The following is a 13,543-nucleotide window of genomic DNA, read 5'->3' on the forward strand; positions in this document are numbered from 1 at the left end:
AAAACGGCCAGAGAGGAAGGACCGCGTGGATCCCTCCGGTAAGTACAGAAGACAGCGAAGCGTCTCTTCACCACCCCTGCAATCATACTGCAACCTGACCTAACCAGACTGGTGGGAAGAGCCGTTACTGCTTAAGGGTTAGAGTTGAGAGTGATGATAGATTTCAGAAACAATGGACTTAACTAAAGCCATTGGATTATAAACTTAAAAAGATGGGTAAAGCTGCAATGTTGTTCCATACATGTCCCCAAGGTTTAAGAAGTAAAACCACATCCCAAACCCAACTGTATAATTTAAACATGTGAACTGTATGTACAGGGTGTGAATTCTCTCAGAAAACCTGCTAAAAATCCAATCTGGAACTAGATGTGGCGATGTGTGCCAGAAGCAATCGGGAGACTAAAAGCCAATGGGTGGTAAGTTCAAGGACAGCCTGAGAGCTACATGGCTGAGCAAAGCGAAGGAGGAAAAATAAATCCAGAGTGGATAGCTATAGAATTAATAACTCAGCCTTGCTTCCTAGCGGGAGTTTCATAGAATAGTATATAAAATGCTCTTTTCCGTGTTTAAATTCATGCTTCTCCTGTATTCAGTTCTGGTACCAGGAACATTCATTTTTCCTTATCAGCAAATATTTACTACTAGGGAAAAAGAATGGCAGGAAATGGCTGGTGCCTGTTAATAATAGAAATGGGCCTGGAAGAAGGGGGCTTCCCAGGCTAAGGCGGGCCAAGCCGCAGCTTACTGGTAGAGGGTGTGGGCCGAGTCCAGCAGTGAATAAGTGCATACAGTGAATAAGGTGCCCCTGTCACCCTTCAGGTTCTTACCAGAGGCTCAGCTTCCGAGAGCTTCCTCATTAGAGCCTCTTAACTATTTCATAGCTACATCAAAGCACAGGCTGAACTCACAGTCTTGAATGCATTGATGGAGATTTCACCAATCTTCCCATTGGTGGATAAATCAGAGAACATAACATTGTCAAACCTCGGTGGGCATTTAAATGTCAGTGTGATACCTTTGCCCAAATTTCACATTTTAAAGCTAAGCATTTAAGTTGCCTTGCCATATATCCAGTTTTATATACTAAAAAAAAATACTTTGCCAGGCATGGTGGCACACGCCTTTGATCCCAGCACTTTGATCCTCTGCCTTTGAGGCAGAGGCAGGCAGATCTCTTGAGTTCTAGGTCAGCCTGGATTACAGAGTTGAGTTCCAGGACAGCCAGGGCTACACAGAGAAACCTTGCCTTGAAAATAAAATTAAACAAACAGACAATACTTTGAAACCTTTCTTCCTATAATCCTATAATTCTGCCTTGAAAAAAAAAAGTGTGTGCACACAGTATTTTACGAAGATAGCAAGATACATTCTATGCGTACTTCCTTATACAGATTTTATAGTTCATATCAGGTTAGATTAATTTTTTTTTATCTACCCACAGCAAAACATCTCTGTGAAGCCTTCACTTACTGAGGGCTCTGTATTAGTTCATGTCCTGTAAGGGTACAAAAGGGCCCAGTGTACTCCCAGTGGTTGGTTTTCTAAATCACCCTAACATTTGTCAGTTGTACCTTCTGCAAGGTATAGCTGAGTTACAAATGCAGCCATAAGCCATGGACACTGTTTGCTTTTTGATCTCTGGGAATCCAACCAAGGCTTCACACATTCAAGGGAAGTCCTCTCCACTGAGTTCCATCAGCGTAGGATGGCAGTTCCTGGCCTGGAGAGAGCTCAACAGCTAAGATCCCTGACTGCTCTTTTAGAGGTCCTGAGTTCAATTCCCAGCAACCACATGGTGGCTCACAACCATCTCTGATGGGATCAGATGCCCTCCTCTGGTGTGTCTGAAGACAGCGGCAGTGTACTCACATACATAAAATAAGTAAATAAATCTTTTTTAAAAAAGAAGGAGAAAAAAGCTGACAGTTCGTGAGAAGAACCTAAATGCAGATGCTCTCAGAGTTCTACATACATCTGGATAGGTAGTGGGAGAGCGATTCCATCACAAAACAGTGCAGGATAGGATACCTCAGGAAACGGTTACATCGATACCAATGTCGAGAGAGCTCTGGGCCCCTCAGGCAATCTCGGGCAGAGCCCCTGTGCTCCACATGTATTGATGTATACAGATCTTTACATTTGGGATTAAAGTTATTCCTCACTCTGCAAAGCACCATGGGCACCTATGACTATAGCTAAGGAAACGTGTGTGTTCCTTTTGGGAAGACAGATCAAAGAATCAGACGGTTAGACTTTCCTAGCAGGACCTCAGTACCCTGTCTGCTTGATCCTGAGAAGTGGCTCGTACGTATTCTCCACAGTTTAGATCATTTACTAACCATTAGCTTCTCGTCCAGTCTCACCTGTTTCTTCTTCAGACCTTCATTTTCCAAATGGATTGTTTCTAATCCTCGCTCAAGGGACCCCATCTGACTCACCTGTAAAAAGCAAACAAGCTAACGAAAAATTTTTAAAAAAAAACGAGTTGCTCTCTTTTATTTTGACAATTTTGCCTTAGAGGCCTCTAGTCTTGGGAGAAAGCCAAGATGAGTCTGCAAAGAAAACTAAGAAACAACAATTCTGTGCTCATCAGTGCCCAGCTGGCATTTAAGCAATCTGGATCTAACCACCGTGTCTCACAAAGACCAGGTTTTTCTAAAGCCGCTGGCTTTAAACCTCTCTACCACCCACTGTAAGAAATGCACATTACCCTACAGTGAAGGAGCTGAGCCCACAAGTGTGTGCGCACACATCAGTTCCAAGCACATACTTAGTTGGAAAAACTACTTAAGAAAACACAGCCCCTCCTACTCCCCTGCATCAGCACTGTCCCCGTTTGCTCCACATACAATCTCACACCACCTCTGACTCCTGACGCTTGTTTCCCACTAGGGTTTTATTAATAATCTCCATTTTTCAGACATTTCCTCTTTGCTCTAACACATTTAATTTCCTAAATAAAAGTGAAGATAAAAATCAAAAGCTTTTCTTTATGGATTGCCGAGTAAATTCTTTCTATTCAGATGCACATTTCTTTCCAAATACTTATCAAACATTAACTGGGAGGTAAGGAATTTTCCAGTTCTTTAATCCCCTCAGAGGAGCTCTGCAAGTCACATTCGCTTGCATGCCCCATGGTCCACTCTGCTTTCTCCTCTTATTAATAGACAGCCATGCCGTCCACTTCTGTCACTCCTTCTTAACAAAACCTTCAAACTTTCAAAAAGTCTTTTTGTTGCTTGTTTTGTTTGTTTGCTTTTGGAATTGCTTTTAAAACCTAGATTTTAGGGACTAGAGAGATTTCTATAAGTGGTTAGGAGCACATACTGATCTTCTAGATATTCTGAATTCCTAGAAACCATGTTGTGTGGCTTACTACTGCCAAGAACCCCAGAGGATCTGACACCTTCTTTTGACTGCTACATTCATGTGCACATACCCACAAACAAACATACAGTTTAAAATGAATTCTTTTAAGATGATTGTGTGTGTGTGTGTGTGAGTGTGTGTGATCTCTCTTCCTCCTAAAAGCTTAAATTTTTCTTGTTTTTTAAAATAAAAATCTTTACTCAATAAAAAGAATGATACTGTTTTGACAAGATTGTGAGGGCATCAAAGGATCTGAGGAAGGCTCAAAGCTGTCATTCCTGGCAAGAGGCAGACACTGGAAATACACTGGTCAGAACACGGTACATCATTATACTTGGCAAACCCACCTTCCTGCTGGTAGGAGATTGTTCTTTCTGAGACTGTTCACACTCTCTCTTTAAGGCCAGTTTTTCGTGTTCTGTGGACTTCACAGTACATGGTTGGTCGAGTTGGTTTTGGTTTTTGGTGGGAAGGAGGTTGGATTCCAGTTGGCGGACCTAGTAAGAACAAGGAGAGATGCCTATATAACCATCCATCCAGGGAAACAAACAGCAAACAAGGAACGTTTTATTTACTACTTGGGTTTCATGGTTTTAAAAAAACACTTTTTTAGCTGCTCAGGGTGGTAGAGGGCTGAGGTTCCAGTTACCAGGGAGTCTGAGGCAGGGGATCAATTGAACCACTAAGTTCAAATCAACCTGGGCAAGAGTCTAGCAAGACCTAGACTCTGAATTCCGAAGCCTTTTTTTTTTTTTTTTTTTTTTTTTTTAATTTTTAATTATCTCTAAACATCCTTTCTAGATAAACCTGGCTGAGCTTACAAATTCAACGTTATGGCACATTGAGGAGATTTCTTGGTCAGCTAAGTTTCCAGGAGCCCAGAGCGAGTGTGAAGTAGCTGTGGAACAACTGGGGCAGCAGTCCTGGGATCCATCTGTTGCTCTATTATGGGCAGAACGTTTAGAGGTGGCTCAGGTTGAGTCTGGTAGAGACGGCTGCTGGAGCCATGCATCTGCCTCTGCCAATCCCATGAGGTCGGGGACCAAGGCTGTCCTTCCTATCCCCACTGTAGGTCCAGAAGCAGCATATTCTTCTGCACACAGTAGGTGTTCTCAAGGAAAATTCATGATGCTTGGAATTCCACAGTAGAAGTGCTGAGGCACGGGTTAAGTGGTTGACAGCACAGCACAGGTAAACACGTGTCAGCCGGGTGGTTCTCAGAAACTGAAAATTATCCTGGCCTTGAAATGCTAAGTCTCTACAAAGGGGCACCAAGTTGTCTCTTACAAAGAGTTAGCCTGACCCTTAAGATCTGAGCCTGATTTTGCCATTTTGTTACTATTGGTCTGGGCAGCTAAGCAGTTTGAATGAGGAATTTATGGATATCATAATTTCCACCAGTTAGTACTTTAATATGAGGGTACTTTAATATTTAAAGTCATAGATATATTTTAATATACAATTGCTTATATAAAATAAGAATAGTTTAAATATATAAGTAAATGAAAATTTATTCATGTCAAAATAAGTCTGCCATTACAAGGTACTCCAGTCTATTCTAAGACCATATCGAACAGTTTATTTTCATATCTCATTAGTCATTTCAACAACACGTTGCTTTTGAGTTACCTTCTCCCGGGAGTGGGTGAGATCTGTGTGGGTATTCTGTACCACAGTCTGGAGTCTCTTGCTTTCTTGACAAAGCAGCTGTGGTTCCTCATTCATCAGATGGTCCAGTTTGTCCCAGGACAGCCTTCTCTGCTGGCCCCAGAGCCCTGAGAGATGGGGAGCTGTTTCCGAGACCCAGTCCTGGACAGAGAACTGGAGCATTAAAACTTACCAGCAACATGACATGTCACTTCTGTCCTGAGACAGGTTTCTTGCCTACTTAATGACTGTGGCCTCCCTTCCCCCAGCCTGGAACCTGCTTGCTCAAGGGTGGAGCTACCTGCTCATTCGTCCTGCCACGCCTACTGCTGGACCCTGCCTTTGCTGCCTGGAGGCACACACGTGTTCGTCCTGCTACTGGACCCTGAGTTACTTGGCGGGATATTGGGTTCCCTCCCCCTTCCTTTATAACTGAGTGTCTGGAAATAGTAAAATTGAGCTTTGATCAGAATGTTGTCTTAGCTCCATTCATTCTTCCGCCCCGTCTAGATTCCTCTCTTTTCAGCTCGAACTGCCATTCTCAGTTGAACCATTCGTGTTGTGGACTGCGGGCAGGCCGCAACAAATGACAATACCTTAATGTGTATGAGAAAACGATACTCTTGGATTTTGATTTTGTTTTTAAAGGTTCAAAATGATCATTGGTAAAACAGACATCAATAGAAAGTCTGATGGTTGGGTTCTGATCTACAAAGGACCTAAGTGTTGAGAGGTTGGTGGTTTCAAAAGTTGCTTCCTTCTTGAGAAGCCTTCCTTGAACCTAGATAACATTCTTCATTAACAAAGACACAGAGAACTCAGAAGCACTGTAAGCTAAATGTCTCCACGGGCTAACCCTTCACGCTTCCACAGGCTAACCCTGCACACTTCCACAGGCTAACCCTTCACACTTCCACAGGCTAACCCTGCATGCTTCCACAGGCTAACCCTTCACACTTCCACAGGCTAACCCTGCACGCTTCCACAGGCTAACCCTGCATGCTTCCACAGGCTAACCCTGCATATCTGGCTTTCACACAAGTCTCCTTCTTTTTAGATTCCAAAACACTTATTGTCCTTGTAATTGAGGCTTGAATTCAAGAATACACTTTAAAATACCAAAGTGACATCTTTTTTTAATCATGAAAATAACTTTAGAAAATTAAAAACGGTAGCACAAGCTAGATAAGCTTCTGCCTTGTTTAAGTCAAACATGAGAAAGAAAAGAAAGTTTAAAAGGTCTGAAGAAAATGTCAGACCCTCGGTATTTTTAAAATTGAAAAACCCATCTTAAGTATTATCCACCGAGAGATAAAATAACTGAATCATGGCTAGTTTTATTGTTATAGAACAAATTAAACATCTACTGGACACACAGAATGCTGCTGGTGAGTTGTGTGAACATTAAGCAGCTCTAATATTTAAAATGAGATGTGATGATTTTTTTTTAACAACACTGGGAAGGGCATCCAGCTATTTTTTAAGCAGCTTTTCCTAGACTTTCTGTTAATACAAAGGCAAGCCAATTGGCAGTGGTAATGCATAAGCCAGCGCCATTGTCTTATGCTAGAGGTGTCCTTTTCTGCACTTCTACTGTTTTTTTTCCTCTTTCCCCCTGTGGATGGGTGTTCCTAGGTTAATTTCTCTTAATGTTTTTTTTGGCTGATTCCCCAAGCATGCTCTTGTTTAAGTTTGAAAATGCCTTTGTCTTACTTAGCCTTTTAACTTCTTTGGTCAAAAAAAAAGAAAAAATCCCTTTTGTACCATTATAATTCCATTTATATGTGGTTCAGAAGCAAACATCCCTGACTACAGTGGCAGAGAATACAAAAGCAGATCCCTGGGGTTAGCAACTGGAGGAGACAAAGGAGAGAGACAGAAGTGTTGTATTGTTTGGCTCAGTAGTGGCTAAACAAACAAATTAAAAAAAACTATATATAAAACCATATCATGATATATGTGTGTGTGTATATATGTGTGTGTATATATATATATATATATATATATATATATATATATATAGAGAGAGAGAGAGAGAGAGAGAGAGGCAAAACCAATCCGACTAAACAGACTAAAATAATTTACAGAATAATTACAGAGAAAGGAGTGACCTTATCAATGGCATTCTGAAGCTGTCTGTGTAATGACATCACTTCCTGCTTTAGCGCCTCCTTTTCCTGTCGAGTCACTTGGAGATCTGATTCAATCTCGGCCATCTGAAGGTTGACATTCTGCAGGACATCTTCTAAGTTCTGAACCTGCATGGTGAGAGTAATCATCTATGGTGACACACACATTCATGGGCTCACCTGTTGCATGTCCAGGAATCATGGGCTAGTTTAAAGATAAACAAGGGAACACCAAGGCCCCTTCCGATATAATCTGCTACATTCACTTCTCTTTCCAGCAGTTCAGTGGAAACTCAGGGGGCTTCGTATGCTTACAGTTAAGTTATATTTAGGAGAAGGACTCACCTGTCTGGGGCCAGGCGCTCCTGATGTGGGTACCCACCAGACTGCCAGGAGCTGGGGGAAACATCTGGGGAACGCCTGCTGTCATTGCCAACCACACTCAGAGAGCCTTGAGAAACTACATTTGAGTCTGAAGTCTTGGTTTGGTGAAGGACCTCTTGGTTGACAGCAATAGTTTACATTTGTGGAATTCTACTTTACACTAGCATCTCAAATGTATCTCAATTAAGTTTGTAAAAGGCAGGTTGATATCTTGGTTTGTCAGCATTCGAGGGCATGGGCTTGCTTTCCAAGTCCTGGCCTACATTAGGAACAAGCCTCTTTAAGCACTGTCCTGAAAAAGGAAGCACTGCCCATAATAAGTAAGTTATGGTTAATGGGCTTCCATGGACACAGTGGTTTTTAAATTGTTTTGCAATATTGTAAAGATGTCTCAAATGATGTCCCATGGGATCATTCTGAGGCTCCCTAAGCCAGTCTCATCTAGAACACTCTCTCCTGGGCCTTTCTCTGGAAGGTGAAAATACTAGAAAATACTAATTACTGAGATAGAGCAAGAAAGGGCTCCACACCTTTGCCTGGGACACCGCCAGCTGTGACTTCAGGCTCTCGCTCTGCTCTTCCCAGGCGCTCTGCTCCTGCTTCATTGTAGCAATTCTGTGCTCTAAGAGGCTTGACTCTGCCAGCTGTTTCAGAGAGGACATGAAAGGTAAGAGAGCATTTGTGCAAGCAAATCTAGACTCAGTTTATGATTTCCATCACTTCCGTAGAGACCTCCCTCCCCATCTGCCTTGAGGAGAAGGCCAGTGAGGGTTGGGGAGGAGTGATGCTTTCCTGGCTCTGCCTCTCTTCTTTGCTAAGCTTTCCTTTTTCTGCTCCCCTCCCCCACCCCCCAGCATATCCTATTTTGAGGGCAGGAAGTAGACTGGAAGGCAATTGGAAATCTCAAGACTGTATTTTAACACAAAAATAAAGACTGCCTCTAAGGCAGGTGCAGCAAGGAACGCAACATCTTTGTATTGCTAGTGAAAGTAAAATAGAAAAATAGTGTTTGTCTGTGATAGATTTCAGAGGATAAAAGCCATGCTTCTATTATGTAATAAGGTGGTATTATTGTTATTATTACCAAATAGCATCATGATATAGCGAGACAAAGTCATGATCCCGACTTCGCTAGTCTAGGATCACATTACTCCACGTATAACCTCGGACTAATGCAGGAGGCTCAGGGACTGCACCCCGTAGGGAAATGCCTGCTGTGGCATGCCCTCCACAATGAAGGGAAACTCTATTGTTCCCACTACCTTATCTGCACAGCTCTTTAACTCTTCACTCAAAACTTCTTTTTCCTTCAGCAGTTTTTCATTGTAGCTTAGAATGCTAGACATTTTTTGCTGGAAGTCAGAGAGGTCAGGACATCTGTGCAGCTGTAAGAGATTAAACAAATGAGCCGTCACCTCCTAGCTATGTTAATACCATAAACTCGAAAAGGAGGTATTTGTAAACAGGGCACTTGCGTGGCCCTGAAATCTTCCTGTCTGGACATATTTCAAAGGACACATAAACTCTAGAAGCCTATAATTAACTTTGACTAACTGTTCCCAAGTAGCTTCTCACCCACTCCCTAGCTGACTACTGAAATGTCTGCCTAGACCTAAAGATGCAGGCAGATGCCGCTGAATGATGGCCCTAGCTTTCAATCTTACTGTCCCAGTTACAGGACACATTGCTCTCCTGTCTTCAGTTTAACTTTGGCATGGCACATGTTACTTTTTTTTTTTAATCATGCTTTTAAAGAAGTATTCAAAGTGTATTTTTTCAAAGTACTTCAGTTAAGACCATAGAATTAGCTGAGCACGGTAATCCTTGTGTTTGAGGTAGAGATGAATTTAGAGCAGCAGTTCTCAAGCTGTGGATTGGAACTCCTTTAGCAAACCTCTATCTGCAAAAATATTTACGTTATGATTCATAACAGTAGTCAAATTATAGTTATGAGTAGCAGCAAAAATAATTTTACGGTTGGAGGTCACCACAACGACAGAAAGGACTGTATTAAAGGGTCACAGCATTAGGAAGGTTGAGAATCGCTGATTTAGAATAACAGCAGCTCGAGAGTATCAGTTAGCCCTGACTACATATATAGTTGTTTCTAGGTAAACCTGGGCTCTATAGCACCCTGTCTCTAAAAAGAAAAGGGAGTTATGTGTGTCATGGTTGTACGTCTATAATCTTAGACTCAGGAGGCTGAGGCAGGAAGATTGGAAGTTGGAGGCAAGCCTGGGCTACACATCAAGATCTTGTTTCAAAAACAAAAACAAACTAGGGGGTCGATATTTCTCACATACAGGTATGAGCATGTGGGCAAGTGAAGGCTGTGCCCTTCCCCTGGGAAGAAACCGAATGGACTCCCAGTCAGAGTGGACCTGCTGGCTTCCTTCTCTCCTCTCACAGCGGAGGCAAACCAGGTTGCTTCTGTTCTTTCCAGCATCCACGGTGCTGCCAGTGTCATGGTGGATGCTTCGCTGCAGAGGTCTTTCTGGACACTGCAGGACGATTCATGGCATCCCTAGCTGTATCCACTACACTTGATGACACTAGGTCCCCAACTTGTGAAAACCAAAACCGCCCCGGCACTGGGGGGAAACTCACTCCAACCTAGTTGGAAACCACTCAGAGGAGCCAATTGTTTCCCATGCCCTTTAACCCTTCTTAGACTTTATACATGTTTTAATAAGAGCATTTCTGTCTGCTTTTCACGTGTTCAACCCTGTTACCATTATGATCTAGCCATCTCTCTATCTGAAGGCCTCCCACATGACATTGGAATCAGCTATGACAAAATAGATTTTAAGGGCCGGAGCTTGTTTTTAACTGACAGCAAATTCAACATCCCTCATAAGCCTGAACAAGTTAGAAGGATAGAGGAAACGCCCTTGGAGTCTGTGCACATCACTGTAACATGGGGCCAGCTCCTTTTCCCAGTACCTGGCCTCCTTAACTCTTAACACCCGTAATGCATGACCCCACTTTGGGTGTCTACCAGGGAACTTTCTGTGGATGCCACTTATGCTTCTTTTTGGTGTGACATGGAATATGTACAAAGTGTTTCCAGAACTCTAAATCACGTCATACAGAGTGACATGCTTCTGGGTCAGAGCTGCAGGGCAGCAAGGATGGGCTGGCAGCTAACAGCACCTTTCTCAGAAGTCCTCACGACAGAACGACTTTCTCTCTCTCTCTCTCTCTCTCTTTCTCTCTCTCTCTCTCTCTCTCTCTCTCTCTCTCTCTCTCTCTCTCTCTCTCTCTCGTGTGCACATAGCGACTCGTGGCTATTTCATCTATCTACACTAACGGTTTGGGAAAACGTGTGATAAATGTGCCAAGTGATGGCCTCCTCGTGTTGCTTTTCTCCAACTCTTTTTTTTTTTTTCTCTTTCCCTTTGCTCAGTAAATGAGCAAAGCCACAGAGTACACACGTGGATTGGGAGCTATCACTGAAGGGGTGAGATAGCAATGCCTTCGGAGGTACAGGGGAGAGGGAGGTGACTATATCAATGTTATAGTTATATTTTAATTAATTATAGCAATGGCTTTGAGGTACTCTCACCCCACAGGAAGACTGTGAACCTTAGCATCTAGCATGCTCTATGGAACAAACGGAGTTCCTACTTGTGGCAGAAAAGATACCCTTTGTACTGCAGTGCCTGGTGTAGGAAGTCTAATAAAGCCGGGCATGGTGATGCACGCCTTTAATCCCAGCACTCGGGAGGCAGAGGCAGGCGGATTTCTGAGTTCAAGGCCAGCTTGGTCTACAGAGTGAGTTCCAGGACAACCAGGGCTACACAGAGAAACCCTGTCTTGAAAAAAACCACAAAACAAAACACCTGTTTGGTGCTAGTCCTGAGTGAAGCATTCCCACAGACATGAGCTCTGAGGAGATACACCATTACTAGGTGAGGGAGGCAAGATCAGCTCAAACCAACACCGATGGGTCAGGTGTAGTGTGAACCTAGTGAACACTGAGCTGCGACAGAGTTTAGGGAAAGGCACCTGATGCTTACAGGCCGAACAGACTCAGGAAGGACATTTTATAATCTGGTAACACAAATAGGAAAGTAATCTGAGGGTAGGCAACTGAATGGGACAACAAAATTCTATTATACAATGAGACCTGTGCAATGGAAACCACCTTACACATAATAAAAATGAAGAAGACTGTTAAATATCCCACCCATAGTTCTTTGAGGTATACCCTCTTTTTATGTTTAAAATGAAGTCTTCATTTGAAACTCTTAAATAGCCTTCAAAAAACCAAAACTAATAGGTTTTTTTGTTTTGTTTTGTTTTGTTTTTGAGACAAGGTTTCACTATGTAGCCTGTACTGATCTTGAACTCACAATCCTCCTGCCTCGGTTTCCTGAATGCTGGGAGCACAGGCAGGCATCCTCACACCCATATGGAGCTCCACAAATTAAACTTGTAAATGTGAGAGAGGAAGCTGGAGAGCTCTCCTGGGAGGTGCCTTCCACCTGCCATGGAGAAAAGATACAAGTGGGACCAACTTCACTTGGGTCTCCAGAAATCAGAACAGTTCTGGAAATCACGAGACAGAAAGTCACCCTCTTAGCAGACAAACTAATGCTACTTTTTCATCTGGCCTGGAGAAATCGACAAAAATTTGAAGCTGAAATGGTTAGGATTCACAGTAGCAGAATTTGAGAGTCTACCACACACATAAGCCGTTTCACTAGGGAATTAGTAACGCACTTGCAATTCAAGTCAGCAACCTGAAGCAATAAGCTGGTCAAGCAAGCACGGCCCAAAGGTGGCTGGAGATACCGCATGAGTGGTGCGGCGCCTCGCCCCACCCCAGGAGCGGACTTACTTGCTTCAGTCTCTCCAGTTCATCTTTGAGAAGGAGGTTTTCCTGCTCCACGACGTGAGTCTGCAGTTTAACTTCAGAAAGTTCTGCCTCCAGAGAAGACACCAAAGTGGAAGTCTAAGGAAGATACCCGACACATCACAGACAAAGTCACTGGCGGGGGAAGCTTCACCACGCCCACAGGAGACAAACGCAAGGGGCCGCAAGACCGGCTCGACGGCACTGCTTTGAGACCATTTATCTTTACAGTCAAAGAACCAACCCGATTATCTTCAAAGTCTCTCCAGGTGCACAGTGTGGGTCTGACCCACGTCTTGGGATGTTTCTCGACTGTAAAGTTACCTTCTCCTGGGAGAGGACCCGGAGGTTGTGCAAGTTCCCTCTTTGAATTTCTGCGTATTCATCCCTGCGCCCACCAGTGTATTCTGGCTACAATAACTATCACCTGGGCTTCTCCTGAGGAAGACTTTCTGTTTCTTTCCTCATTGCTGCTTTTGTTAGATTTCTGTACGAAAGAGGAGTGGCTTCTCCCTTAACTGTTTATTCAGCCAATTGATGCTAACATGTACTCACATAGCTATTACACTTTTTTCTTTTTGGGTTTTCAAGACAGGGTTTCTCTATGTAGCCTTGGCTGTCCTTGAACTCAGAAATCCGCCTGCCTCTGCCTCCCAAGTGCTGGGATTAAAGGTGTGTGCCACCACTGCCCGGCGCTTATAACTATTTCATTTTATACTATATTCCACTGATCAAGCTGCTTAAAAGGCTGAGCTAGTAGGAGCTCCTTTAGGTGGGGGCCTGGATCTTTGGATTTGTCTATTTTTTATTTTTTATTTATTTATATTTTTAGTACCTTTTTCTGTTTGGTACCATGGGACACTTCAGGGTTGACTTATCTCTTCTCTGTTTTAACCTTGGAATCAGATTTTCCAAGGTGCTTTTACAGGGGGATAATACTTGGAAATCAAGATCTGGTTCCCCCACTCAAAAACATCTGTGTTTCTTTCTCCAGCTCTCTGAGACCGATGCCTCTGATCCTGACAACATCCGAGGGCTCACCTTAGCCCCCTACACTCCGACACTGCAAGTTTCTTCTCCAACAGCGAGAAACACAGCTCCCATCCTTGGTCTGTGTTCTATGTGCTTACTGGTCCATTTCTAGCAGACACAAAAC

The 13,543-nt window shown here is 43.2% G+C and overlaps 1 protein-coding gene across 6 annotated transcripts in view; it reads right to left on the minus strand.

Moving 5' to 3' along the window:
* Nin (ninein) overlaps nucleotides 1–13,543 on the minus strand; it is a 100,899-nt gene that overhangs the window by 11,927 nt on the left and 75,429 nt on the right. For all 6 annotated transcript variants that reach the window (XM_029484598.1, XM_029484595.1, XM_029484596.1 and 3 more), the window contains 7 exons: nucleotides 12,373–12,486; nucleotides 8,792–8,914; nucleotides 8,060–8,173; nucleotides 7,128–7,274; nucleotides 4,999–5,178; nucleotides 3,717–3,866; nucleotides 2,364–2,438 (listed from right to left, as the gene is read on the minus strand). In XM_029484598.1, coding sequence (XP_029340458.1) covers nucleotides 2,364–2,438; nucleotides 3,717–3,866; nucleotides 4,999–5,178; nucleotides 7,128–7,274; nucleotides 8,060–8,173; nucleotides 8,792–8,914; nucleotides 12,373–12,486 — 903 coding nt within the window. The remainder of the gene's footprint in view (nucleotides 1–2,363; nucleotides 2,439–3,716; nucleotides 3,867–4,998; nucleotides 5,179–7,127; nucleotides 7,275–8,059; nucleotides 8,174–8,791; nucleotides 8,915–12,372; nucleotides 12,487–13,543) is intronic.

The sequence above is a fragment of the Mus caroli genome, chromosome 12, assembly GCF_900094665.2.
Source record: "Mus caroli chromosome 12, CAROLI_EIJ_v1.1, whole genome shotgun sequence".
Classification (NCBI taxonomy): domain Eukaryota; kingdom Metazoa; phylum Chordata; class Mammalia; order Rodentia; family Muridae; genus Mus; species Mus caroli.